Below are 25350 nucleotides of genomic sequence, written 5' to 3' on the forward strand. Positions count from 1 at the left end.
TACGGAGAACAGCATTACATTTTAATGTGTAATTTAGATAATGGGCTTATAGACACTATACATTTTGGTAGAGTGGTATTGAATATTTAGTGACATTATGACTAAGGTCCTAAAACAACTGAAAATTAAATTGCTTTGGGTAACCAAGTCCCATTACATCCTGTCATTAAATTAAAATTCATTTTTTTCTCAAACTATAATAGCGTTTGGATATTGTCATACCAGCTCAATGAGCCTTTTGATTTCTTTTGTACTGTTTTAGGTAAAATAAAAATGCTGGCATTTCATAAAAGTAAATTAACATTTAAAATTGTTCTCTAGGTATTTAAGATAATATTTTGATTACATTGTAATAATTATCCTAGACATTCTAAGCGTAATATAAAAAAAGAATTTTAAAAAGGAGAAAATGACAAACTAGTTCTGCATCACAAAAAATGTACTGGTATACTAAAGAGGAACAGGGGAACTTTATAAATGTAATAAACTTTATAAATGTATGAACAAAATTCCTTCCAAAAGTTATAAATAAATAATAAAAAAACACCCGACTTCCACTTCCAACTATCGTTCCATATCCCTGCTTCCTTTTTCCTCAAAGCTTCTAGATAGACTTATCTTTACTCGTATGACTCACTAACTAAAATCCAACTCCCTCCTTGATTTCCTTCAATCTGGCTTTCGCCCTCTCCACTCTACTGAGACTGCTCTCATTAAAGTTATAAATTAACTAATCGCAGCTAAATCCAAAGGCCCCTACTCCATACAAATTCTTGTTGATCTCTCTGCTGCCTTTGACACTGTTGATCATGGCCTCTTTCTCCTAACTCTACAATCTCTTGGTCTCTGTGAGACAGACCTCTCATGGTTCTCCTCCTATCTCTCCCAACGCTCCTTCAGTGTCTCTTTTTCCAACAGCATCTTCTCTCCTTGTCCTGCCTCAGTCAGAGCCCCTCAAGGTTCAGTTCTTGGTCTTCTTTTATTCTCTCTCTACGCTGCCTCTCTTGGCAAACTCATTAATTCATATGGATTCCACTACCACCTGTACGCCGATGACACCCAGATATACCTCTCCTCCCTTGAACTCTCCCCTGCTGTCCTAGAATGTGTCACCATTTGCCTTTCTTCTATCTCTGATTGGATGTCCTCCTGCTTTCTGAAACTCAATCTCTCTAAAACTGAGTTTCTTATTTTCCTCCTCACAACACTGATCCTCCTCCTTCACTCTCCCTGCAGGGTGACGGTACCTGCCTCACCCCATGTTTTCAAGCTTGCTGTCTTGGTGTCACTTTTGAATCTGGCCTCACCTTTGCGCCTCATGTCCAGTCTGCTGCTAAAACCTGTCGATTCCAACTTAAAAATATTGCCCGCATACGCTCCTATCTTACGCAAGATGCTGCCAAGGAGCTTGTTCATGCTCTAGTAATCTCTTCGATTATTGTAATTCTCTCCTAATTGGTCTCCCCAGAAGCCGTACTTCCCCCCCATACAATATGTGGTAAATGCTGCTGCCTGGCTGATCTTTCTCTCCTGTCGCTCTTCTCACACCTTTTTTCTTTTCATTTCAGACGTTACCAGCCTCTTATATTCTTTCAAGCTTTCTGCATCTCAGGCATTGATATATTAGTCATCATCAATGTTTTCTCTCCCCTCTTTTTCCTATTTATATGACTTTAATTTATATAAAACATTAATATTACTCATTAACAAAGAAAAAAAAAACTAAAACATAAAGCAGACAAACACAGCATTCACACACAAGGATGAAACCCTCTTCCCTAGTCTCTCTGCATTGCTATTCATATAACTGATATATGAGCTAGCATTTTTTTCCCCTTCCTTTTTCTTTTCTCCTCACCTTCCCCCCCCTTTTCTTTTTTCCTTCCCTTTCTCCCTCTTCCTTTTCTCTTCTTTTCCTTTACCCTTCTATGTATATTAATCTACTGCCGACAATTTTTTTAACCACTTATTTATGTGAAATAAAAAAAAATTCTTCAGGTTTCTATTCAAACCTCCCTCCATCCTAAGTTGAGAAATTAGTAGGTTTTTTACTATTTCCCAATTCGGTAGATTTTTAGTTCTCCACCTTCTAGCAATAGAAATCTTTGCTGCTATTAATGCGTGGGTAAAAAAGTGTTGCAAATCTACATTATACTGATAAATATTTAAAGGACCACTATAGTCACCTAAATTACTTTAGCTAAATAAAGCAGTTTTAGTGTATAGATCATTCCCCTGCAATTTCACTGCTCAATTCACTGTCATTTAGGAGTTAAATCACTTTGTTTCTGTTTATGCAGCCCTAGCCACACCTCCCCTGGCTATGATTGACAGAGCCTGCATGAAAAAAAACTGGTTTCACTTTCAAACAGATGTAATTTACCTTAAATAATTGTATCTCAATCTCTAAATTGAACTTTAATCACATACAGGAGGCTCTTGCAGGGTCTAGCAAGCTATTAACATAGAAAGGGATAAGACAATCTTAAATAAACAGAACTTGCAATAAAGAAAGCCTAAATAGGGCTCTCTTTACAGGAAGTGTTTATGGAAGGCTGTGCAAGTCACATGCAGGGAGGTGTGACTAGGGTTCATAAACAAAGGGATTTAACTCCTAAATGGCAGAGGATTGAGCAGTGAGGCTGCAGGGGCATGTTCTATACACCAAAACTGCTTCATTAAGCTAAAGTTGTTCAGGTGACTATAGTGTCCCTTTAAATGTAATATAAGCATTTCCGGGGCAAAGGGGAAGTTAGATCCGGTTACCATTTCAGTTTTGGACAAGAACACTTTCCAAAATTCCTTAAGTGAAAGGCAACTCCACCAAATATGTACACAATCTCCCACTCCCCCTTCACATCTCCAGCATATATCTGTTTTACTCCGGTCTATTTTGTTTAGACGGCTAGGAACAAAATAGAGTCTGTTAATGATCTTAAAATGTAGCTCCACCAAATTTAGGCATTTCATGAGCCTAGCAACTGTCAGCCATGCTCTATTCCAGTCCTGTCCATCAATTTTTTGTATTTTTAGACCTTTCTCCCATTTGTTTATCGCCGGAAACGTCAAGTTAGTCACCCTCTAGTTGTCTCAATACCGAGTTACATTTATTTAATAGGTTTTTCATGTCCTTTCCTTTCAATAAGTTTCCTAATTTATTATTGAATTCCCATTTCTCTTTATTTAGAGTTTTATTCAAATAGCTTTTAATCCTCATATAGTTACATTTCTCAGTTTCCGGGAGACCGAAATTAATACATATTTGTTCAAACGAATTAACCCTGTTGTTATATCTTCTATAGTTTGTATGCCTGCTCTTCTCCAATTATTTAGTCTTAGGTCTTGCATATTATTTTCCAGTATTGAGATCGGCAGGGTGTTAATAATGTGATTTTTAAATCCTGCACTTTTTTTTTTTTATCTTACTCCACATTACTCTAATGGACTCTTTTACCACACTATCAGAACGTGGTTGGCTCTTATTTGTTTCTCCTTCTTGAGTAAACCAGAAAAGTGTTAGTAGATCCCTACCATCTGCAAGTTCCTTTTCCACCGCATACCACCTTTCTAGTTTAGCCCCAGCCAATTGTGAAATGATACAATGGAAAAGGATACTCGCTTTATAGTATTGTTGTATGACTGGGAATCCTACCCCTCCCTTAGATTAATTACCGAGAGGGGTTTTCTTGCCATGCTTGGTTTTTTCGCTTGCCATATGAACTTAGACCAGGCCTCTTGTATTAGTAGCAGCCAACTATCGGGGACACTCAGGGGGATCATTCTAAACAAAAATAGCCATTTTGGTAAGATGTAATACTTAATAATATTAATACGGCCCCACCACGAGAATTCTATATTCTTCCAACCCTTTAGGAGTTTATTCATTTTAATAAGCAATGGGAGAAAATTGATCTCTACTATTTCCAGTGGGTCAGCACAGATATTAATTCCTAAATAATTCAATGATTTTTCGACCCATGCAAAGTCACATTTCTTCATAATCTCATTTTTTTCTTCTTTATTTACATTTACAGCTAAGAGAGTTCATTTTTCTATATTTTTTTTTTATATCCAGATACCTGGGAAAATCTCCCAATGGTTTCCATAAGTTGTATTATGGATTGTAGGGGTTTTTGTATTGTTATGATAACGTCATCAGTGTATAAATTTATTTTTATATTTTCTTTATTAAAATCAAAACCTGCTATCCTCTGCTCTTGTCTTATGGCTAAAGCCAAAGGTTCTAATACCATGATATAGAGTGCCAGAGACAAGGGACACCCTTTTCTTGTTCCGTTTAGCAATGAGAACCATTCAGATCTGAAGTCATTTCCTACAACTCTAGCCGTAGGTACTGTATAAAGAGCAGAGATATTCTGGAAAAGTCTTCCCTCTAGGACTTCCAAATGCCTGAAGGGTTTGCCGCATGAACTCCCAGTTGACCCTGTCAAATGCTTTTTCAGCATCTAAAAACAGGGCCAACATGGGAGCCCCCGTTCTTCCCGCATGATTCAAAACATCAATCAGTCTTCTTATGTTATGGGTAGATGATCTACCCGGGACAAACCCCACCTGGTCCCTATCTATCCCGTCTGGTATAATTCTTTTCAAACGTTCTATCTATCATAGCCGAATAGAGCTTTATATCGGTATTTAGAAGGGAAATTGGGCGGTCTGTGTCTTTTTCTTGCTTAGGAATTGGGACTATATTCGCTTGCAGTAATTCTGCTGGGATCTTTTCAGTTGTTCCAAAGGAGTTAAAAACTTCGATCAAATCTGTTTTGATATTGTTTTTCAATAATTTATAGAATTGGTTATCAAACCGGTCAGGTCCTGGTGATGTATTTTTTTAAAGTTTATTAATACAGAAGATCAATTCATCCTCCTTGAATACTTTATTTAATTCTTGTAGTTGTAGATCTGTGATTTTCTGGATTTTAATAGTTTAATAGAACTCTCTGTCTAATTTATTTATTTGACTCGAAATGTTGTATAAATCATATTAATATTTTTTAAAGGCTTCTCCTATTTTTTCTGGGTTTAGTAAGGTTTCCCCATTGTGTCCGATTTTAGTAATAACATTTTTAACTTTTTCTTTCTTTAGTCTATTTGACATCAGTGCTTCTGCTCTGTTTCCCATGTAATACCATTTTTGTTTCATGCCTATTAAGGCCTTATTAGCTTTTGCCATCAGTTGGTCATTTATTAATTTATCTACTTCTGTTATTGTATTGGTAATACTATTCGAGGGGTTTCTTTTATTTTGATAAAGTAAGCCATCCAGTTTTACATATAGCTCCACCAGGTTAGCCCTTTTCTCATTCAGCTTAAATTCTTTGGCTCTTAGGCTTATAAGGTGGCCCCTTATTACCGATTTAAATGCGCACCAGGTCATTGCTGGGTAGACCTCATTCTTTCTGTTCTCTAGGAAAAAAAGATCTGTCATCTCTTTAATATAATTAAGGCTGTTTTCATTTCTCATTATCCAATGCTTCATTCTCCATTCTGTTCTGGGTCTCTCAAACTGTTCTTTTAGTTGTAATATTATTGGGTTATAAATCGGACCACGTTGTGGTTGTTATAAAGATTTTTTTAACCTGTTTCACTAAATTTCGATCCCCCAAAATTAAATCAATTCGGGAGTATGAACAAAAAGTTTTAGAGAAGCATGAAAAATCTCTTTCTTTTACATGGAATATCCTCCAATAATCCAGCAGACCATTTTGTTTGACTAATTCAGAAAAAAAATTCCCGTTTGTTTTTACCTTCTTATAGTTATTGCCTTTTAATTTAGGACTCTACTGGTGACATTCTCCTGTCTGCTGCTCGCACCCTTGCTGCAAATTCACACCTTCAAGACTTCTCACAGGCGGCTCTTTTCCTTTGGAACAACCTGCCTACCCCTGTCAGACTCTCCCCTATTCTTCAATCCTTTAAGAAGTACCTCAAAACCCATTTTTTCAGGAAGGCTTATGGCCTCCAAGAGTAACTTCTATCTCTCAAACCTTCCTCTTGCTCTCTCCTATAGGGCCTCACTCCACTCTCACCTCCAGTTCTGTTACTTTCCCACCATGTCCATTTGCTGTGTCTCTCTCTATACCCTTCCTATTGTGTTTTTATACCCCACCTCCTCTAGACTGTAAGCTCGTTTGAGCAGGGTCCTCAACTACCTATTGTTCCTGTTAAATTTTGTTATTGTCTCATTTGGTAAATGGGGAATGATGGACAGTTTATGCATTTTGGGGTCCACTACAGCACATCTGATGTTTTTTCAATCCATTGAGGGTGGAGAAAAGGGTGTTAGTAACCTTTTTTGTTACATTGTATTGTCTGATTTGGAACTCCTAGTAATGGAAAATTACAAAAGAAAATTGAGATTATGGGGGGGGGGGGGAGGGAGAATCTATCAATGCAAAATAGGTTATTTTCTTGGAGCAAAGTGCTACATGTTGAGACTCTCATGGTTTCCATGGTTATTGCTCCTAGACAGGGCCGGCCTTAGGTGTGTGAGAGCTGTGCGGCCGCACAGGGTGCCATGGCAACAGGGGTGCCGGGCAGCCAACACAGCTCGCAGTTGGTCACTCACAGGCCTGCCGAGTTATGTATTTCTAGTGCAGAGCAAGTCAAGTGCATAGTGCTGCTTTGCACTTGACTTGCAAATTATAAGCGGAGAGCCACGGCCGGGAATCCACTTATAGATGGAGCGTGGAGGAGGAGCATGGGGGCGTGACGTGGCATACTTGGTTGACTTCGACGTGCTCTGTCTTCAGAGGGAGCCGCGGAAGGACCCATTCAGTGAGTGAGGGCGGCGCCCGGTGCTCTTCAGTCGGCGGAGAGGTGAACTGACAGCTCGGTCCAGGGAGCAGCAGCCTTTAATGTGAGTGACGGTTCTATTTATTTTTTGTATTGAACAGGTTTTATTGAAGGGGTGCAGGAGTTTGATTTAGGGGGGCATGGGATTGATGAAGGGGCTGGGGGCTGATAGAGGGGGGCAGAGGATTTGTGAAGTGGGCTGATGAAGGGCGGCAGGGGATTGAAAAGGGGGCCATGGGGCTGATTCAAGGGGGCATGGGGCTGATTAAAGGGGGGGGGGCAGGGGGATGAATGGAGGCAGGTGGCTGATAAAGGGGTGGACAGGGGTTTGATTAATGGGCAGGGGATTTATTAAGGGGGCCGAGGAAGGGGAGCAGGGGATTGAAAAAGGGGGCATGGGGCTGATTTAAGGTGGGCACGGGGCTGATTAAAGGGGGGCAGGGGGATGAATGGAGGCAGGTGGCTGATAAAGAGGGAGGGGCAGGGGATCGAAGAAGGGTGGTCAGGAGATTGATGAAGGGGTGGCCAGGGGATTGATGAAGGGGTGGCCAGGGGTTTGGTGAAGGGGTGACCAGGGGTTTGGTGAAGTTGTGGCAGGGGTTTGGTGAAGGGGTGACCAGGGGTTTGGTGAAGGGGTGACCAGGGGTTTGGTGAAGGTCTGGCCAGGGGTTTGGTGAAGGGAAGGTCAGAGGTTTTGGTGAAGAGGTGCAGGGGTTTTGTAAAAGGGGATGGAGGCGACAGATTGTGAATGCGCCTGAAGTTGTTTTAAGGGGGACAAGGGGGGGCGCAACAAGATTGGTTCGCCCAGGGACGCCTGAACACCAAATGCCAGCCCTACTCCTTGAATAGCACTTGTTTTTGCCTTGATAATTCTACTTCTATGTGTTTTATTGTTTTGGGAGAAATTAGTGTAAATTCACATACGGATCCATACAGTGACATTTGGCACACATTTAGGAGATACACTATGAAAGGATGATTGAAATGATAACTTTTAGGGATTCAGAGAATAATACATGTTTGTTCTTTAGTCCAACAGACTCTTGGACACTTGGAAGAGAAACATTGCAGAAGCATTTTCATTGTATAACATTCAGACATTTGTATTGATTATGCTATCAAGCCACTCATCAATAACTTAACTTAAATAAATTAACAATTTAACTTTTTCAGCATTAATACAGTCTCCAAGTGTAAAAATATCAGATACACACTAAAACCTAGGGAATCAAGTCGGTTAACTATTTTGCATAGTATAGACAGAAAGAGCTGCAGGTTTTCACCATCGGTTCAATAGAAAGATTATTTGAAATGCTTTTCTATTAGTAGGAATTTGATGGCTGAGGAACTGAAATGGACCCCTTTTCTGGAATTCCCTGCAAATGTCCATTATAGAGCCTTGTTTTGAGTCAAATAACATGGAGTTGACACGAACGTCTATAAAGCTTGGTTTCGATAATTGCCAAAATAAGATCGCAGTTTAGCTTAAATGTAGTATTTTGGTTTTCAATTCACTACCATTCGCTGCTTAGTGAATACACCCATTATTGTGGAGGGGGGATACTGGGAGGGAGGGGGATAATAGTATGAAAGAGGGGGATACTGGGAGGGAGGGGGTAATAGAGTGAAAGAGTTTGGATACTGGGAGGGGATGAAGGTGTGAGGGAGGGGGTGATGGTGTGGAAGGGGGATACTGGGAGGGGATGAAGGTCTGAGGGAGGGGGGATACTGGGAAGGAGAGGGGTGATGGTATGGAAGGGGGGCTACTGGAAAGGAGGGGGTGATGGTGTTGAAGGGGGGGATACTGGGAGGGGGGTGAGAAATACCTTTGTGGGCTCCCTGGTGGTCAGGTGGCAATAATATTCGGTCTGCAGCTCCTCAGTGTTCAGAGCTGCAGACCATGTATCTCGCGAGACCCAGTCAGAGAATTGCCATGGTAACCCGAGGCAACACTCTGATAGGCCAGATCTTGCGTGACACATGGTTTGCAGCTCTGCACACTGAGGAGCTGCAGACCGGTGTCTGCAATGGGTGCTATGCCACTCCCGGCAGACTGGAGGGGCCCCGCACCTGGCGGCACACAGAGCAAGTCACTGACCGAGGACCCGACATAGTCTGCCCCAGGTGGTTTATGTGGCCACGAGTCCCCAGACAGCGCAAATGCCTTAGGCGGCCGCCTAAACCGCATAGTTAGAGAGCCGCCTCTGGATTACACAGAGTGGCGATACAGAAATTCTCACACTGTACAGTGTCTCTGTAATGCTCCAGCTCTCTGTCTAATTCTAGCTCTCTAGCACTCTGAGAGTCTCTAGCTCTCCCTTTTCTGATCTTGTCTTCAGTTTTGCATCTGCTATGACAACTTAAGCTTTCTAGTAAATGCTGCTGTTATAAAACATGTCAGCTACTCCTTTAAGAATCAGAATACTGATAGACTCCTTATCTTTGCAGCTGGCAATATAATTCATCTGCAGTGGTAATATGGAGCCAATAAGTAACTGACATGGTTAACAGAATCAACAATCATTACAGATTAAAACAGATTGAAATCAGATCAGTCCTCAGAGTCACAGCCCCAGTGCTACAGTTTGAAGCTTTACAACTTTTCAACTAGCCACAGCATGGTCTCAGGTCCATAACTACTAACAATTGTGAGAGGGTAATCAGGATGCAGTGGGCATGGCCCTGGTAATGTCACCAGCAACGCATACCTACTGAGAGGCTGCCTGGTCGGTCCCTGGCCTTCAGGACCACGCAGGCAGCAATGCCAATGCACTTCCTGCATTGTCCTAGTGCCTGCTGTATAGTACCAGTGCATCTAATGAAGGACTCCAAAATCAGGACTGTTGGAAGGCCTGTAAGTCTCAAATACAGAGTGACTGAGCACATTGAAGAAGACTGTGAGTACTGAGAAGTTGAGACTACACTATGCAATAGGCATTAGGAGTTTTTATCACTGTCACTGAGAGTGAAATCTCAGTCATTTCCCCTCCCTTCCTTTGTTACATATAAGGGTTCTTCTAGGACCAATTACAACAACTTACAAGATCCGGCACACTCACTCACTAAACACCAAATTCAAAGCTTACCAAATGTAATAGCTTTAAAAAAAAATCCAAAAAAAAAAATCCGAACAAACAAAAAATTCAAAACACCTGACTTAGGCACCCCTACCTGTCATTGGTGCCTCATTCCAGGGCCTTATTTTACTTTGCACTTGAGGGGATGAATTCCACAAGTAAGTGAGTTAATCTCAAAAGTTGGACCTCCCCTTAGAAAAGATAGATTATGATTAGCTAGGGCCCTAGGCAGGATGCCAGGTTGGGGTCCCCTCCTAGAGCACTGGACTCTGTTCTTTGAATGGAGCGTGCTGAGTGTGACATGTGTGTAGGGGAGACTGACAGCGTTATTCATTAATGTAATAATTCAAAGTGAATTCCAAATGTAAGGTGAAAATAGATGAACTGGAAAAAAAAATCTAAATCAGCTATGCTTTCAGTTCGAGGTGGTACCGCGAGGGAGCTCTTAAAGTGATCTGCACCTCATAGGAGCAGAGCACAACGCTCCTTTGCAGGGGTGGACCAACTTCTTTCTGGGGCCCTGGGCCACTTACATGTCTAATATATATATATATATATATATATATATATATATATATATATATGGGTTTATTCACTAAACAGTTACATTTTCTAAATTAAAAATTAAACTGCAAATTAATCTGAGTTAAAATAACCACAGTTGTGACTATAAATTAATTCACTAAAATAACTGTATAGTGAACTAGCTATTTAGCATAGCAACACAATATTGAACATTTAGCAATATAAAGGAGTTGAAAAATAATCTGGATTATAGAAATTTTCCAGTTTGGCTATTTGGGCCACCAACATGCAATTCCTTTGTCCGTTCAAGAATGCGTTTGATTGTGCAAATGCAAGAATGTCTTTGTGAGCAGTGCAAGATTGTAGATTTGTGTGTATTTGTGCATAGCTTCACAATGTGTATCTAATGAAGGAGTGCCTTTTTCTGTATAGTGTCAAGTTTTGTGAATGCAGGTTTACATGTGTATGGGCTCAGTGGTGTATTTAGGTTTTGTGCTGCCCTAGGCAGGATGGTCCTCGCCCCCCCCCCCCCCCCCCCCAAGTTAATTTTTTCCCACCCTTTCCTGTCAAGGCCGCACTTTGACTGACAGATGCACACTCACTGACAGACGCACACACTCACTGATAGATGCATACACTCATTGACAGACACATACTCTCATATACACTGACAAACAATGACATACACACACTCACTGATTTGACACACTGATAGACAGACACACACTTACTCGGACACACACTCACTAATAGACGCACACACTGACTGACCGACACATACACACTGACTGACAGACGCACGCACGCACTGACTGACAGACGCACTGACTGACCGACACATACACACTGACTGACCGACACACACATTTACTGACAGACACACACACTCACTCAAATTCACTGACACACACATTTACTGAAACACACACACTCACTGAAATTCACTGACACACACATTCACTAACACACACTCACAATTATTATTATTTTTTTTTAAATTTAAATCCACCCAGCCTCCCTACTTTTGGGATAGCTGGATGGATTTCTCACCTGGGGTCCAGTGGGGCTGCTGGGCAGGGAGGCGGCCGGACAGACAGGCAGGCAGGCAGACGGGCGGCGAGGGAGCACTTTCCCCTGAGCTCTCCGCTCAGCTCCCTCGCCCGCCCCAGAGGAGCCCAAAGGTGGCCAGTCAGCCTCCTCTTGGGCTCCCAAAAAATGAGGCAAATAGGGTCTTTGCCTGGGCATTTGGGGGCGGCGTTTCTTGCCGCCCCCTGGAAATTGTTTGCCTCGTGGTACACACACCCCTGTATGGGCTGTCTATGTATTTGTATATGCAGGAATATATTTTTAGATATGTGTAGAGTGTGTAAATGTAAATGCAGAGTGTCGTGTGTGTGTTTGAGAATAGTGGTATATTAGTGTAGAGTGTATTTTAATGGGTATGACTGGGTAACATTTTATATTTTCTTATCCCACTTGTTTTATTCTAACTTGTCTCTCCTTCTAACCCCACCCCTCTATGCTGTGACCCACTATGATACCCCACTTGCCATCTCTCTCTATTCCACCTCCTATTTATAAAGGGCACCTGTTACACCCAAAACGACTTTAGCTCTTTTTAAAGAACATTATATTTCAGTGTTACTAGCAAATGTATAGATTGGGAGGAAAACTATTTAAAACTAAGTTTTTCTCCCACTGTTAAATCCATTCTTCAGCATGCACTCTATGCAGGGAATTGATTAATAAAGGAGAGCAGAAGAAACCTCCCATAGGCAGATCTTCTGCACTACTCCTGTAGCGGAGTAGCAGTATAATCCACGGTACCTCCGCTGGTAGTCAGGACAAAGCAGGTAAAACACAGGCAGCGTAATAATAATCCCTCTTCCCCAAGGACTAGACGACACATAGTCTGGGAGCCAACTGTCATTTTATTCCACGGTCACAGTATTTATGCAAGACCCCATGCAAGGTGTTTCCTGAATGACACTGCAGGGGTTTTACTACAGAGGACTGTGTGGGGAACTTGGCCTGCAAGGCTGTTTCCCAGCATGCCTTGCTGTACAGGAGAGATAATTGTGCAAGAATGTACTGTTAATCACATTATTTCTCTGTACAGCAAAATATACAGTTTTACATAAAAATACATAACTGATATAATATTCAGACGAATGCTACAGACTGCATATAAAACAAGCATAGCAACAGTTAATTAAATATTCACCCTATTGTGGTGGAATCTCGGTAAAAATAAATTTAGTAGGCCGAGATTACCACGTGGCATGTGTACGTGCATATGCTGACATATCGATCAGTTGGTTGCACGAGGCAAGATACGATCAGTAGTGTACGGAGCATGTGCAAGAATACAGGATGTAGTATTCCCCTCCTCCATTGTGCTGGACAAGCCATGCGGTCAAGCAGGAAGTTAATTCTTATTTGTATTGATTGGTCAAGAGAATGTGCGGGTGGAGCTTAATATGGGAGGAGTTATGTGCCTATATAAGGAGCCTGCACTATTGTCCGGGGCTCAGAACCTGTTGTATTTTGGTGACGTTAGTCCCTCTGAGTCCCGATCGGTGATCCAATAAAGAATCTCTTCCTTCCTGAAGAAACCTGTGTCCATCTCTCTGTGCTTCGCTTCCGTCAGTTTCTCCGGTATCACTATGTGTCCAGAAGTGGCTAGGTTTGCCACACCACCCATAGCAACTCCAGCGGATGTGCTGTGGTTCCTATGGTAACTCCATAGCCAGCATTGATAGCATTGGCTAGGGAGAAAAGGAACTGAGATCATAATTACTCACCATTAGATGTCTTCTTTGTTTCTACAATCTTCGCAAAAAAATAAATAAAAACAGTGAAAAAACGACACTGGAAGCAAGGACCAGAACAACCAAGCACTGACCAAGTGCAGTACTTGGCTATTTATAGGTTATTCATGTGACTAGCCCCCACACCCTGGCTATTTTAGACTCGGGAGTCGGCTCCATGCCACAGACCCTGCCCTTTTAATTAGTGGACAGCCCTCCTCCTCGTGTCGTCTGTTGAGTGGGCATCCGCGTGTCCCCCGCCCTCTTGCCGCAGCAACCCCTCACGGAGCCCGGCACTGAATGCCTGAGATGGTAAAAGGAGAAGCGGGTTCCGGAGGCCGCCCAGCATGCAGCGGGAGTGCCAGGTAATGATACCGGAGAAACTGACGGAAGCCAAGCACAGAGAGATGGACACAGGTTTCTTCAGGAAGGAAGAGATTCTTTATTCGATTCACCGATCGGGACTCAGAGGGACTAATGTCACCAAAATACAACAGGTTCTGAGCCCCGGACAATAGTGCAGGCTCCTTATATAGGCATATAACTCCTCCCATATTAAGCTCCACCCGCACATTCTCTTAACCAATCAAAACAAATAAGAATTAACTTCCTGCTTGACCGCATGGCTTGTCCAGCACAATGGAGGAGGGGAATACTACATCCTGTATTCTCGCACATGCTCCGTACACTACTGATCGTATCTTGCCCCGTGCAACCAACCGACCGATACGTCAGCACATGCCACGTGGTAATCTCGGCCTACTAAATTTATTTTTACCGAGATTCCACCACATTCCCCCCTTTGATGCCTCTTGATATTTCACAATTACTTGAGGCATCACTTAACCTTGGTTTGCATACACCTCAGGTTACCATGAACCAGACCAGACTTTTCCTATGATGTGAATCCCTCAACACTCCTCTTCCTGCATTGGTTCTCCCTGATCTAGAGCCTTGTATTTATATATAGCCATTATCTGTGCTGCAGCCTTCCTTTCTGCTATATTTTCTATCAGGCTTTGCACAGACCTAACTACTAAGGGAATAAGACATGGCAGGAGTAGACACAACATTAAAATCAGTATGACTCCGCCTACCAATGCCTTAAGCCCTCCAAATTGCTTATACCAGTTACCAAACCAACTACTTGGATTGTACCCTTTCCATACCTGAGTAGGCACATGCGCTAGTTTAACCATATGGCTAGTAAGCTCAGTTATTGCTTGCCCTTCGTCATCTATTTGAAGACAGCAATTGCTCAGGTTAAACTTCCCACATACACCTCCCTCTACTGCCAATAGGTAATCCAAGGCTAATCTATTTTGGTACACTGCTGCCCTCATCCTGGTATTATGCTTCGCTAGAAGATTGAGCGCTTGTGAGGTCTCATTAGTAATTATCTCAACCACCGCCTGTAATCTTATAATGCGGTTGAGCATATAAATTGGGGTTCTATATCCGAAAGTACCATCCTCTGCCCACGTGGCTGGCCCATAGTAATCATCTTCCCAGGCGCCTATCTCTATGGGTCCCCTTTTCTTCCTATGATTCACATCATACACTTTAAAACCCAAAGTCTCACCTGTTTCAATAGGTAACAAGAAGAAGGATGGTTTGAGCATACCTAACACACATGCCCCTTCCCAGTCCTGTGGCAACTCCGAATAGGCCTTCTTACCACAGATCCAGTACAAATTTGCTGGGGCTCTCCAACTAGATGTGATGGATAAATCAAACCATACGTCCTTTAAATTGGCATATCTTGCAAACGGGTTAGATGGTTCTGAGACATTTGAAGCCGACCACCAAGTTGTATTCTTTGTATCATCATCATAAGCTTTTTGCCCTAGACACGTTAACTCTCCTACAGAAGTATTAAACATCATTCCTTTCCTTGCTATGCAAACATAACCTATGATGGAGGTCTTTAATCTCCACTCAGATTTACCTCTAACACTCATCTGATAATCGGCTTGTGAGGATATTAATTGTTCAACTGCCTCAGAACCGGACATTACCTCCTTTGCTTCCCAAGGCCATTGGTCTCCCATGTTAGTACCTACACACACATAGCAGTTGGTAACATTAAGACTACCGGCAATACTTTCGGCTAAATCAATGAACAGGTTTTTAGCGTTATGGGGGATCTTATTATCTATACTCATCTCTTCATAAAATGAATGGAATACCTGATGAGTTTGGGAGGTTACCGTATCGGTCTCTATCCCTATAAACAATACTGTCCCAAGGTCTAAACCCGTCCCGTATATTTGAAACCCAAATAAATTACCATATCTATCCAAGAATTGGTCAGGATTATTTATAAGAATATGGACTGGATTGCATTCCATAGACTTACAGTATGGATTGGTAGGCAACTTAGTCACAATCATGTCCTTGTCTGCTGTCTGTCCCCAAGTTGCCCACCCCACACAAGACCAATATGGGCAAAAATTATAATCCCTATTTGGGCATCTAGGACTCATACTTATTTTTACTGCTGGGACATATATATTTATCATTAGACCCATACGTTCTCTCCCATCTAAGATCCCCACATACATTCCACGGCTTTCTACCACTTGATATTGCTTTACATGCATCAAATAGCAGAACACCCGAAGAATGTACGGATTCTAACACCGTTTTGTTTATTAGGGTCCCCTGAGGATCTCCATTCCTGAGAGTCAACCAAATTGTACGGGGATGATACTCTGGATTGAAGCACCTAGGTTCTCCTATCCCCAAATGGCATACACTATACTCTACATTTAAGTATCTACACCTAGACACATCACCTTTACACTCATATTGCGAATGCCAAATTAGGGTCTGGGAAATATGGTTACCTGTTCTTGTAGTCTTAATGCATACCTCACAGCTAGGAGTGTCGGTACCTCTACCTTCCTGAATATAAAAATACATATAAATAAACATTATCATAAGCACATCTTTCGTCGGCATCCTCAGTCTTCGTCCGTGCGATGGCACCTCAGCTTCCAGGATGTAAGGGCTGCAGGGAATGGAGTTCTGCTCGTCTTCACAGGGGTCCCTTCGAGACTTTCCTGGCTTTTTAACTACACGTTGGTGAGCGGACAGGCTTCATTATGGCCGTCTCAACACTCACTTACCAATCTCTGGAACAATAAAATTTGTAATCCACAAGTTTCCTCGTCACTCCGACTGAGTCGTGCGCTTTAACCGGATCTTGCAGGGATTCTCTGGATCTGATGTAGCTTGCCAAGAATCCACCGCTGCTGGTTTAACCCTGGAGTGATGAATCCACGGAGTCACTTCGGCCACTTTTATCGCTGTAGGGGTAGACAAAAGAACAACATAAGGACCTCTCCACTTGGGCCCTAACGGTACATTATTCCACTCTTTAATCCACACTTGGTCTCCTGGGTGGTAACTATGAACTGGGGGATAAATATTCACAGGTAATCTATCTTGTACCCATTTCTGTACCTCCTCCATAGTCTTACCCAACTCTACAACCTGCTGCCGGGTAATTCCTTCTCCCAACTGACTCAAATCCCCCCTTAAGTTACCAAGTACGGGAGGTGGACGCCCATACATGATCTCAAAAGGAGAGAGACCCATCCTTCTGGTAGGTGTACTGCGAATTCGCAACAGAGCTATAGGCAAAAGGACGTTCCATTTAAGTTGGGTTTCCTGACACATTTTTGCCAACTGGTTCTTAATAGTTCTATTCATTCTCTCTACTTTACCAGAACTCTGAGGTCTATATGCCGTATGAAGTCTCCACTTTATACCAAGCATATGAGTCAGTTGTTGTAGGCACTGATGAACAAAAGCTGGACCATTGTCCGATCCTATAGAGCAGGGTAGTCCATATCGGGGTATTATTTCTCGTAGCAGGAATCTCACAACTTCTCCTGCTTTCTCTGTACGAGTAGGACATGCTTCTACCCAGCCTGAATAGGTGCACACAACTACTAGTAGGTAGCGATGTCCACCAGATTTAGGCATTACTGTATAGTCAATTTGTAGATCTGACATAGGGAGTCCCCCCATATACTGAACTCCTGGTGGCTTTACTGGTCCTTGCCTTGCATTATTTTTAGCACACGTTACACATCTTCGTACAATGGCTTGAGTTAAGTTGGACAATCTTGGTTTGTAGAAATGTTTTCTGAGAGATTCTTCTGTACTATCTCTTCCAGAATGCGTCCCGTTATGATAGTTTTGGACGATTTCTACCGCTAGTGATGCTGGAATGACTATTCTCCCATCTTCTAACTGATACCATTTGTTCTCCAAATACTTTCCTCTTCTCCAAATACTTTTCCTCTTCTTGAGCTGTATAAACTGGAGTCCATTGAGACAGTGGAGTTGGAATAAGAGCAGCTATATGTTCCACATATTCCTGTCTTCCTGATTCAGCGGCACGCTTAGCTGCACTATCTGCCATCCGATTTCCTTTGGTTACATCACCATCTCCTCTCAGATGCGCTCGACAATGTATAATACCGACTTCTTTCGGTTCACATACTGCTTCCAATAGTTGTAGTATTTCGACTGCGTACTTGATTTCTTTGCCCTCTGAATTCAATAGTCCTCTTTCTTTATACAAAGCTCCGTGGGCATGAGTGGTTAAAAACGCATACTTGGAGTCCGTGTAGATGTTCACTCTTAAACCTTCAGCCAATTGTAACGCTCGTGTCAGTGCTATCAATTCTGCCTTTTGTGCTGATGTTCCTTTTGACAGTGGCCGAGCTTCTATCACCTTATCTATCGTTGTTACTGCGTATCCTGCATAGCGAATCCCTTCTTTCACATAACTGCTGCCGTCTGTATAATATTGGACATCGGGGTTCTGGATGGGAAAATCACGAAGATCTGGTCTACTTGAAAATACTTCATCCATTACTTCCAAACAATCGTGTTGACTTTCAGTAGGTTGCGGCAGAAGGGTAGCTGGATTTAAGGTATTTACAGTCTCTAAATGCAGTCTTGGGTTTTCACACAACATTGCTTGATACTTGGTCATACGGCTGTTACTAAACCAATGATTTCCTTTGTAATCCAACAACGTCTGTACTGCATGTGGAACTCGTACATAAAGTTCTTGACCCAGAGTGAGTTTATCGGCTTCAGCTACCAGCAGGGCGGCTGCAGCTACGGCTCTTAGACAAGGTGGAAGACCGCTGGCCACTGCGTCCAGTTGCTTAGACATGTAGGCAACAGGTCTTTGCCATGATCCCAAGTACTGTGTCAATACTCCCACAGCCATTCTTCTTTGCTCGTGTACATACAGGTAGAATGGTCGTGTATGATCAGGTAGACCTAATGCTGGGGCACTCATCAAAGCCCTCTTCACATCTTCAAATGCCGTTTGCTGTTCTTGAGTCCATAGGAAGGGGTCGTGTTCTGTACCCTTGATAGCTGCATACAGAGGTTTCGCCAATATCGCATAACTGGGAATCCATATCCTACAGAAGCCTGCTGCCCCCAAGAACTCTCGCACTTGTCTTCTATTCTTGGGTGTTGGTATTTGGCACACAGCTTCTTTTCTCTCTGGCCCAATTATTCTTTGACCTTCAGAGATATGGAATCCCAGATATTTGACAGTTGGTAAACACAACTGGGCCTTCTTCCTAGACACCTTGTATCCTGCCTTCCAGAGAATGTGTAGCAGATCGTGCGTTGCTTGCTGACATATTTCCCTTGTGACTGCGGCTATCAACAAGTCATCTACATATTGTAACAATACACACTCTCCTGGGATGGACTCGAAATCCAGTAGATCTTGACTTAGAGCTGAACCAAATAAGGTAGGTGAATTTTTTAACCCTTGGGGCAGTCTTGTCCAAGTCATCTGGCGTTTTGAGCCCGTTACAGCGTTTTCCCATTGGAAAGCGAAGATACATTGGCTTTCTGCGGCAATTCGAAGGCAAAAGAAGGCATCTTTGAGGTCTAGGACTGTAAAATAGGTAGCCCCGCCCGGAATTAAAGCAAGCAGGTTATACGGATTGGGCACAACTGGGTGTATACTAACAACCGCATCATTGACTGCTCTCAAGTCCTGCACAGGGCGATACTCATCTGTACCGGGCTTTTGAACAGGCAGCAATGGGGTGTTCCAGGGGAAGTACAGAATTTTAGGATACCATACCGTATGAACTTATCCAGATAAGATTGAATGTTCTTCTTAGCCTTCTGCGGGATGTGATATTGTCGTAGGCTTACTGGATAAACCCCAAGTTTTAGTTCGATTTTAATAGGTGGAATATTGCGAGCCAGTCCTGGTGGGTTGTTCTCTGCCCAAACTCCTGGTATGTTGAATAAGGATTCATCACTCCTAGGGTTTGGGCTAGTCAACGCTGTATAAAGTCGCCACTCTTCTTCCTTTGGTACGGATAATGTCATAATACCTGAAGGTCCATTAAACTTTAAGGATGTTGTTCCGTTTGGTAGGAACGTAATCTGCGCTTGTAATTTGGATAGCAAATCACGTCCCAGCAATTGGACTGGACATTCAGGCATGTAAAGGAATTGATGTTTTACTACGTGGCCTCCCAATGTACAGAGTCGACTTTTAAGAACCGGTTTTGCAGCACTCCTTCCAGTTGCTCCTATTACGGTAATAGTTCTTCCAGATGGAGGAGCAACTAGGTCAGTCACCACCGAATGTTCAGTGTCGATCATGAATGCACTCCTTTTTCCCCCTATTGATACATCGACCATAGGCTCCACTCGACCAAGGGGGATGGAGCCCGGTCGGTATCAATAGCTCTCCATGACCGTGTCAGCCAATCCTACAAAGTCCCTATCTTCTCTATCGCAGGACCTTTGCGTTGCGGGATAGTATCTATCTTCTCTTACACTTCCTCTGTTACCACTATTACACCCTCCGGGACCTCCTCTACCTCTCGCTCTGCCTCTAAAGTTTCCATAACCTGCCCTGGGTGGGTCTCTCTCGTATTGCTCTCTTTTCGGACACTCGCTTCTCCAATGCCCGTCTTCTCTGCAATACGCGCACTGATTCCTACTCAGGGGTTCCCTATTCCACCTACTATCGCCTCTATCTGGGCCCCGTCTATCTACGCCTGCGATCGCTACCGCTAGCATATCCGCCTTTTTACGCATCTTGCGCTCTTCCTCTTTCTTACTTTCTGATTCCCTATTCATATACACCTTATTCGCTACCTCCATTAGTTGGGTAATGGACATTCCTGCAAACCCTTCTAACTTCTGTAGCTTGCGCTTAATATCTCCATAAGCTTGGCTGACAAAGGCAGAGTTTACCATTCGGGAATTATCAGTGTCTTCCGGATTAAAGGGGGTATACAAGCGGTATGCCTCCAATAATCGGTCATAAAAGACACTGGGCGCTTCATCACTTTTCTGAATCACCTCAACTGTCTTCGACATATTTATGGCTTTCTTCCCTCCGGCTTTCATACCAGCAATTATAGCGTCTCTATAGGCTTTTAGTTGAACCATATCTGCGCCATTAACATTCCAGTCGGGATCGGTATTAGGATAATGAGTTGCGGCCCATGCTGCTGGATTTGCTTGGTTTAAAGTACGGGCTTCTTCCTCCAGTGCTTTAATAGCCGCTTGATTTATCCTAGTCCTCTCCTCGTTATTAAATAATGTCATTAATAATTGCTGGCAATCAGCCCAAGTTGGATTATGCGTCTGGACTATCGAGGTGAACAGGTCGGTCATGGCTTGTGGCTTTTCAGTATACGAGGAATTATGGGTCTTCCAATTCAAGAGATCGGTAGTCGTGAACGGGACATACACGAAGACTGGGTCAGCATACACCATTTGACCTAAAGCATCAAGATAGGCTGACCCAGGATTCAAACGAAGAGGCATCTGGTAATGTTTGGGTTTTTGGGTACCGGTCAGTTGTCGGGTTAGTATAGGGCTTCGTGGAGGGGCGTCGGTTAGAGGTTCCGGTCGGGGAGTAGTAAGACGTGCGGATAGGGAAGCTTTATCATGGGGAAGGCCAGTGAATAAAATATTCCGAGCCGGGCTAGAGGAAGCCTGACCGGAATCTTGAAATGGCGCCAAATCGGAATAAATGGACTTAACGGGGGCTGGTGTCGGAAGGGGAGGTTTATTATGGCGTGGGGTGGATTCTGAACTGGAGGAGGATGGGGACAACGGGCGAGTGGGTGTGGAACTTCCTGAACTTGTATCACCTCCCCCTACAGGGAAGTAAGGGGGCGACATAGGGATCTCGGACTCAGGGGGCGTGTCCAAAATGGGCTTAACCGTGTCCTAGTGGACAAACAAGTCCTGGCCACCATGAGGCGACATTGCTCCTCGTGGCATATTCGGACCCATCTTGGCAAGTCGTTTACGGCCTGCCTCCAACAATCAATGTATGGAAACTGTCCGTAAAGTTCAGGCCTACCTGATACAGCCACGTGTACACGCTGTACCAGATTTGGATCCAAACTGCCACGTGGCGGCCATGCCGCAACCAAAGTAGGCCATTCCCTAGTGCACAAAGTGATCAAACGGGCAGAAGACATTTTAATCCCAAAATCACATACTGTGAATCCCTTTTTAAAATTCTTTACCATACATCCTAAGGGATCCAAAATCGTCGACTCCGACGCGCCCATACTTATCAATGGAGCGTCGTTGACAACGAATGCTACACACACACACTCTATTCAACAGTCACACCAAGTGAAACGCACACAGTAATACAATAAAAACACTCAGGGAATTCCCGTACACACACAGCTGTTACACCAGTCACTAAGTAATCAATATTATGCCCTTTGGCGAAACTATACCGTCACCCACGCTATAATTCTCTATATATGAATTACCCGTCTATAACACACCCCAGTAACATCGTCTTTTACAAATAGCAGTTACAGTACGGTTAGCATAGGTCAAAGTACAATTTAAGGTCACAATACAATTATTAGTGGTTATGGTGTTAGACATGCAATAGACGACAATTATTAGTACTTATATACAGTGTCAGTAAATATACAGGGTTATGGTACCGTGCACTATAATACAGCAACACACTATTAACACTCTCGCTAGATGGCAGAGCTCACGCTATCTAACAAGATATACACGTTACTAAACAATCTTTATCACATATACAATCCCAACTAATCTATTGGCCAGTACCTTGATGGACTACCTAAAACTATCTACATCCGTTTTGGTTAGCCACACTGCCCAAGCACCACATATAGCGAACTAGAGGGCGGAATTTACAACAGAACCCTTTTAGTCTTTCTACTCTATCAATAGTCTAGTGGGTTCCAAATTTACACGCCTTCCCACTTAGCCAAGATAGGTTGAGAGCTAGCGGACCGAATTTACACAGACGCCGCTTAGTCTCCCGGTCCCTCCGACCTAGCGAACAAATTGTACACCCTAGAACGCTAGTCTAGACAAGACACCGGTGTCCGGCTAGGGCTATTTACACAGAACCCCGCCTGACTCCAAACCAAATCAAACGGTCTTACTAAAGAGCGTTCGATTGAGCGGTGCGCCTTCGCTCCTTCCCTCTGACAGAGGGGGCAGATTCCATACACAGATTAACCCCTTATGGGCCTACCGCACAATCGGTATACCCCTAGTGGGTCCGCCGTCTAAAACAGCGGTCGTCTTACCTCCTCGTTCCTGAATCTGAGTTCACACTCATCGACGGGGACACCCCAGCACTTACTACGAACTTAGAGGCCGATGATCTCCTGGACAACAGACCAGTGGCGCCGAGATGAAGGGAGGTCCACGCAGAAGTTCAGGGGTGCAGCCGTAGAGAACGTGGGCAAAGATAGACCGTCTCACGCCTCTGCTTCTCAGCTACCGTTGAACGATGAGCTTCCCGGCCAATGCACCAAATGATACCGGCGAAACTGACGGAAGCCAAGCACAGAGAGATGGACACAGGTTTCTTCAGGAAGGAAGAGATTCTTTATTCGATTCACCGATCGGGACTCAGAGGGACTAATGTCACCAAAATACAACAGGTTCTGAGCCCCGGACAATAGTGCAGGCTCCTTATATAGGCATATAACTCTTCCCATATTAAGCTCCACCCGCACATTCTCTTAACCAATCAAAACAAATAAGAATTAACTTCCTGCTTGAACGCATGGCTTGTCCAGCACAATGGAGGAGGGGAATACTACATCCTGTATTCTCGCACATGCTCCGTACACTACTGATCGTATCTTGCCACGTGCAACCAACCGACCGATACGTCAGCATATGCACGTACACATGCCACGTGGTAATCTTGGCCTACTAAATTTATTTTTACCGAGATTCCACCACAGTAAGGCAAGAGCCGGCATGTGCCGTGACACTAAAACAGCAATGATTTACATTGCAGGACTACGTGGGACTGGGACACTTCACCCAGACCACTGCAATGAGCTGAATTCGTCTGGGTGCCTATAGTGTCCCTTTAAACACTGCCTTTTCTCTAAAAAATATATAGTTTTTACATTGGAAACTCTGCAGGAACCGGCTATAGACACCAGAACCATTATTAAGCTGTAATTGCTCTGGTGACTATAGTGTCCCTTTAATTCTGCAATTTTGGTTTAAAACTTGAAACTTCGAATTTTTTCACAATTTACTCTCATCAAATTTAAGGTAGATCCAAAGTCCCAATGCCAGTAGCTTAGCCCCAGGCAATCCCATTTGGAGATCAGCATGCGGTGGGCGGGGTTAGAATGCTGGCTATCGGGATGGGGGAGGAGCGAACAGTGGGAGGCGTTCCTCTACTCTGCACTCACGGCTCTGAAAAACGTGGGCTTGTTTGTGAATCGCTACCTGCGCAGCTGACCCCCTCCACCACTCACTGAGTGAACCCTACCGCCACCATGGACTCAGCGCTCGGAGTTAAGGTAATGGAACCCTTGGAGGAGTTCGCCATGTGCGCTCTGCTGCTCCACGTGTCCCCGCTGCCCAGCCGCCGGGTTTGGCGCCACTGGCGGGAGCGCAGTGAATGGGGCTGGATGGATGTAATGGCGGGGAATGCAAACTGCAGGCTGGGAGACCCACCATATCAATACAGCTCGGACTGGGACTGTATGGGATCCCATCTAACACCAAGCCACTTTAAGTCCTGGGCTGTGGGGGGCCACAGCACCAACAATGCTGTCCTTTAAAGTTGATGTAGTAGTGGATTTTATTTTTTTAATTGCTTTTTATTTTAATTTTTATTACCAATAATGGACACAGGTTATTTTCCTGGATGTGTTAGGTTAGAACTTCAACTCTTGAATGCTGGCAAGGTATGATGGGAGTTGTAGTTCTAGAACATCTGGAGTGTGACCAGCCCAATCTCTGCCCTATAAGGAAGTCTAATGGTCTAAGCCCCTAACTCCATCTTTAACCCATATCACATTGTACTTGTTTGTAAGTGCTAATAAAATCATTGTGGTTTCATAGAAAAGCTAGTAGGTAAGTAGCAGCTTAAAAAAAAAACAAAAAAAGTAATTGTATTGCTTTGGTCCACGAACAAGAGAAATAACAATGTATACTTGCTGGTAAAATATGTTATAAATACATTTCTCAAACTATGGGATATCACCTCTCCAAAGGCTTTTAGAAACAGACCAAGCGTCTTTATATGATTTTATTTAAAGGGACACTCCAGGCACCCAGACCACTTCGGCTCATTGGAGTGGTCTGGGTGCCAACTCCCACTACCCTTAACCCTGCAAGTGTAATTATTGCAGTTTTTTTTAAACTGCAATAATTACCTTGCAGGGTTAAGTCCTCTGAGGACACTTCCTGCTTCATAGCACAGGTTTTCTGTGCTAGAGCGTCGCTGGACGTCCTCACGCTGTGTGAGGACCTCCAGCGTCGCTCTATTCCCCATAGGGAAGCATCGAAATTAATTTTCAATGCTTTCCTATGGGGTGCGCTAATGTGCATGCGCGGCATTGCCGCGCATGCGCATTAGGTCTCCTCGGCCGGCCGGCGAGATCAGTCTCGCCCACCGGCCGACGTAACCAGAAGGAGGAGCGGCGGGGGAGGAGGAAGCAGCGACGTGGGACCTGTCGCTGCCCCTGGTAAGTGACTGAAGGGGTTTTCACCCCTTCAGCAACTGGGGATTGGGGGGTGGGAGGGAGAGGGACCCTCCAGTGCCA

At 43.6% G+C, this 25350-nt stretch overlaps 1 protein-coding gene and 1 pseudogene across 2 annotated transcripts in view; one reads left to right on the forward strand and one right to left on the reverse strand.

The window, feature by feature from the left end:
- Window positions 1-25350, forward strand: part of CDCA7L (cell division cycle associated 7 like) — a 356480-nt gene that overhangs the window by 309031 nt on the left and 22099 nt on the right. Inside the window, exon 1 of one of the 2 annotated variants that reach the window (XM_063452390.1) lies at window positions 23967-24099. The exons of the other annotated variant lie outside the window; for it this stretch is intronic. Coding sequence (XP_063308460.1) covers window positions 24076-24099 — 24 coding nt within the window. The 5' untranslated portion in view covers window positions 23967-24075. Of the gene's footprint in view, window positions 1-23966; window positions 24100-25350 lie in introns of those variants that run through there. 2 annotated transcript variants of the gene reach the window in all.
- On the reverse strand, window positions 16487-19738 carry LOC134608220 (uncharacterized; annotated as a pseudogene).

This window comes from Pelobates fuscus, chromosome 4 (assembly GCF_036172605.1).
Source record: "Pelobates fuscus isolate aPelFus1 chromosome 4, aPelFus1.pri, whole genome shotgun sequence".
Taxonomy (NCBI): domain Eukaryota; kingdom Metazoa; phylum Chordata; class Amphibia; order Anura; family Pelobatidae; genus Pelobates; species Pelobates fuscus.